This window comes from Magnolia sinica, chromosome 1 (genome assembly GCF_029962835.1).
Source record: "Magnolia sinica isolate HGM2019 chromosome 1, MsV1, whole genome shotgun sequence".
Classification (NCBI taxonomy): Eukaryota; Viridiplantae; Streptophyta; class Magnoliopsida; order Magnoliales; family Magnoliaceae; genus Magnolia; species Magnolia sinica.
The window spans coordinates 126,050,712-126,055,434 of NC_080573.1; the positions used below are offsets into that span (position 1 = coordinate 126,050,712).

The window sequence follows — 4,723 nt, forward strand, 5'->3', positions numbered from 1 at the left end:
GGCCCACACAAAGAGCTAGCCCTGGCCCAAAAGATCCCTCAGTCTGGAAGATCCTAGCTTGCCCATGTTCGCATCAGTGGTCTGGATTACAGTATCAAAGCCAACTTTCCAGGATTTAAAACCCTCTTCTACTGTGCGTTGTGTATGTGGAGCCCGCTGTATTTTCATTTTCAATCCAATCCATTTATAAAATGAACCTTATTAGGACAGTACTTAAAAAATCAGGCCACTCGAAAACTCGGGTGGGCCATATCACATGATTTTGAGGGTATCATGGAGAAAATAAGGGACCTCACATGATGGACGGAGTGGATGTCGTGTATATATCTCGGTGTGCCCCGCACATGCAGCTGTAGGGTGAAGTTATCCTCCAAGCGTTGTGAAGGGAGGAACCCGCCTCAAATAGAAAGCTATTATGCAGCTGGCGTCGTACAAGTTCCACGCGACTCCCTACCAACAGTACTAATCCCGATCATAACCGTTTATCTGGTGGGCCCCCGAATATATGGGTATAAGCCAAAAGTCGCAGCTTTTGGACAGTCTCCAACCATTCAATTTCTAGGTCGAATATCAACAGTTTCTCTACCCCAGGTAGGCCTATGAACAAACGGTTACCACTGTCCAATCCCGCTACTGTTGAAAAATGGCCCACCAGCATCGTGTCCCACCTGACCAACAGTCCAGATTACCGCACATGTTTGCCACGTGCATAGAAATTACTATGGTGCCACTTCGTTAGGAAAGAAAAAGAAAGAGCATGAAATTACGAACTCCTTTAAATCACCAAAATAGAGAGATGAAAGCACAAAGCTCATATACCGATATTGCACTGAATCTTCTGCAATCGGATCCAGCAAAGCTCAACTACTTTTGGTGCAAGAGCCTTAAAAGGGGATATTAGATATGTGTGATTTTTGAGCTGCTTTCGCATGTTATTATGATAGAAGCTGGTTTTGATGAGAATTGCAGGAGAAAGGAGAGATGAGCAACAGCTATTTGGGTGACCCAAGTTCAGGAGATGGAAGATCTGGGTCTTCTAGAAAAGGGAAGAAGAGCAATTCAGACAAACCAAAGCAACCTCAAAGAGGCCTTGGAGTAGCTCAGCTAGAGAAGCTCAGATTAGAAAACCAAATAGGCGGTTGTTATCTTCCCTCCCTTCATGGTCCACCCCACACCAATCTCAATCAGGTCTTCTACTTTTTCATTTTGATTTTGATTTTGGATTTCTTTCTTTTATTTTCTTTTTGGTTAGACGGTGGTTTGGATTTTATTATCGAATGGAAATGGCATTTGCACCACCATCATCATTAACTACACCATCATCTTCATTTGGGTTTAATTCCAACATCATGTCATGTGGGACATGATTCAAGTATATTAAAATTAGAAAGAAATAAAGAAGGAAGAAACTTCATGGGTTTTGGATGGCGTGTTTCATGTGTCTCAGATCTCACATGTAGTCTGCTGCCATCCTGGTCATGCCAGACATGAATTTTGCAGGCAAGGGAAAAAAATCCACCCCATGGGTTTTGTTCTGATCTGCGCCGTTCTTTAATTTGGATGCCTAGTGTAACAAGTTGACATGACATGTTCATGTGACAAAATGATACAAAGACTTCAATCTAGGGTGGATTCTCTTGGAAGCAACTATTCGCTAGATACATACATTGTTGTATTTTACCGTTAAATCAATTTGAAAAAGACCCAAACAATCGTTTTTAAAAAGCAATAGATCCACAGATTCCATAACTTGTTATCTCATGCTTTATAGAAATATCTGATCACATACGGTTAGCGAATTATAAAGCAGGTTCATTAACAATATTCAAACCTCCACTTACTTTTCGCCCTGGTCATGGTGAGATCAATCAGGTTTGGTCCACAAGCAATGAAAATTGCTCTATGAAGACTCCTTTTCTCTACGGCTCTGGTGGGTTCCCTTAACAAATTCACTGCCTATGGGTCAGGCTTTCTCATGCGAGTGAGAGAAGCATTGCATAATGAGATAGTTGGAATTTTTGAATTTTCTTCTTTTTCTAATCTTTTGTTTATTCAGTTGCAACATGGTTTTTACATGGTTTTAGATGAGCTTTGGAGACATGGAAACAACAGACATCAGATATGGAGACTCCCACTCTGGTGCCATAGCAAGGTACTTTCGTGTGCTTAACATACTTCCTCATCTTACACAAGGATTGTAATGAAATATCTAAAACCAGCTTTGAACTCTAGCTATATTACTACAAATATAAAATTCTAATATTGTGAATTTCGTTAGAGCTACATGGAATCAAACCAGCAGTGTCTTACAGCCCCAACAAGCAGCACAAGCAAATGTGACACGGCAATTCCTGGCGCTACGCACTGAGGTTGGATCAAGAACTCTCTTCCATATGTAATTTCTAACATCATTTTCTCCATGATCATGTGTTCTTTGCAAGACCTAACTTTAAGTCGTTAACCATGGTATTGTAGGATTCAACGCAAAAGAAGAGAAGGCAGGATCGGTGCGATTCAATGGGATCAACCAGTCAGAACTCCGACGCAAGGGATGCACAAGAACTAGATTTAGATCTGAAGCTATAGCTGTAATTGTATGGCCCACTTTGGGTGAATGTATGGCATTCTTATCTGTAGAAGTGAATGAGCCATGAATAGAAAATTGTTTTATTTCCATGTTGCTGTGATTTCATTGCATGAATTGTAGAAGATGTGTTAATAGACATGAGAAAGAAACTTGTTTGAAAGCTTTCATGGAACATCTTATAGAATGCATCTTAATTATATGTGTAATGTAAAGGTGTTTGGGGTGTGTGTATGTGCGCTTTGTCTCCTTATCCTTTTTTTATCAATGCTTTTAGCTTTATTGAGAGGTGAGAGGAGAAGATGAAATAGGAGAAAGCAGGAAAAAAAGAGACTCATGATGTGATTATTAGGGTTTGATGCTTTGTTTGTGGAGAGAAAAGTGAGGGAGTGATTTCAAGATTCTCTTAATCATCTATGTTTTCCCTTTTCACGCATGGTAAGATTTACATTATCATAGACAGGTTTCTCTTATTTTACTACCACAGTAAAATACTCAATTAATTAACTTGGTATTTCAAGAAATTAGCTAATGAAATAGTTACCTTGTTGTGTTTAAGTCATCAAAGTCTACATGCATGTGATTTGGTCCAACCAATAGTCACTGAGTGTAAGCTCGTCTAACGTACTAAGTTCCAGCTTTTGTGGGACCCACCGTGATGTGATATAGGATAATTAACTATATGCTCTAAAAGCTTGAACTGATAAATCATAGCAAATTAATCCTTTTTATCTCATAGCACAGGCCGTAGATCCAATGGATTATGACTTCAACCGAACCCCCTCGTGGGGCCCACGTCATATGGGTACTGCCTCACATGAGCCACCCGCCTCAGACAGGCCACCCACCCGAGTGTGCCCCTGCATCCCAAAGGCTACCTTACTCAAGCTCGGTATGAAAATGGCCCTGCATTACACTATAATATGCATGTTGAATACAAGCCCTTACGGGTGCACTCCTTGTTTCACAGTGCATCCTAATAATCAGCCAGAACTTGGGCTGGCCACACCAAAGAGAATGTGTAAAGTCACTCCTAAGACTAACAAAATTCATGAGGTTTGACTCACCTGAGTTTCGGGTCTACCTGGTTTTTGGGGTGTCCTGCATACTAGTGGGTTGCCTATAACGACTTAGGTTGGATGGGCATATACACAAGATGATGGGACCCACGTCTAATGACTAGATTGGGTAGCATACTTCCAGATGATGGGACCCACGTCTAGTGACTGGGTCGTACGTCCACAGAGGGTCCCAAAGTTTCTAATGATGGGCGTCCCTCTCCCCAACGTCCCTCACTGTTCCTTTGGGGTCCACTTAAGATTTTCAGGCCAGGGCACACATGGCATCACAGTGGGCCCCACACATTTCGAACATACGGAAGTATTGGCCCATAACTGTATAAGGATTGTTCCCCTATATGTGTGAATAGACACATTTATACAGAAAATGATTGATTACAGTACTTTTTTCCTTGTGGGGCCCACCATGATGAGTACATCATGCTCACCCTATATATTAGGTGCGGCCTTCGATGTTAGGCTGCCAAAAACCATCATGATCGAAAACTCACGAGGGCCACACAACAAGGAATAGCTGAGGGCTATATAAGTCCAATCAATGAAATTCTTTCACGCTATTTTTTGAGACCACTATGTTTTATATATTCCATCCAATCAATTTACCAAACACACCGCACCAGGATGAAGGAACATGTCAAAGAACAAGCCACTGTAAAACTCAGGTGGACCACACCAAGTGAATTTAGAGGCTTCGGCATGAAAGAGTTCTTTATTTCCAATAATCCAATTCCTTAATTTTTGGAGGTCTTACTAATGGTAGAAATTCCAAAATCACAATTTGCCCATGTGTAGGGGTGTCAACGTGCCAGGTTTGGACCAGGCCAAGATCTAGGCAAGCCAGGCCGACATTGTTCAACATAGGCCCAAGACAGGTTTGAGCCCAGGACGAGTCAAAATAGTCTAACCCGAGCAAAGCTGGAATTGTTTATTCTAAGCCGGAGCTTGAGCTTAGGGTTGGTCCAGTTAAAGCATGGATTGAAATAACAACATGAAAAGTAAGTTAGAATTTTCTGATTACAAAATTGCTCTTGCAGACAAAGGCTGTTGGGCTGTTCGACAA

The 4,723-nt window shown here is 41.4% G+C and overlaps 1 protein-coding gene across 1 annotated transcript; it reads left to right on the forward strand.

Annotated features, from left to right (window-relative positions):
* The first annotated feature begins 757 nt into the window (after positions 1-757).
* LOC131218893 (protein SPEAR1-like) lies at positions 758-2,724 on the forward strand. Its single transcript, XM_058213803.1, has 4 exons — positions 758-1,188; positions 2,085-2,152; positions 2,279-2,369; positions 2,476-2,724. Exons 1-4 carry the CDS (start codon positions 982-984, stop codon positions 2,584-2,586), a joined length of 477 nt encoding a protein of 158 aa, XP_058069786.1. The 5' UTR covers positions 758-981; the 3' UTR covers positions 2,587-2,724.
* The last annotated feature ends 1,999 nt before the right edge of the window (positions 2,725-4,723 follow it).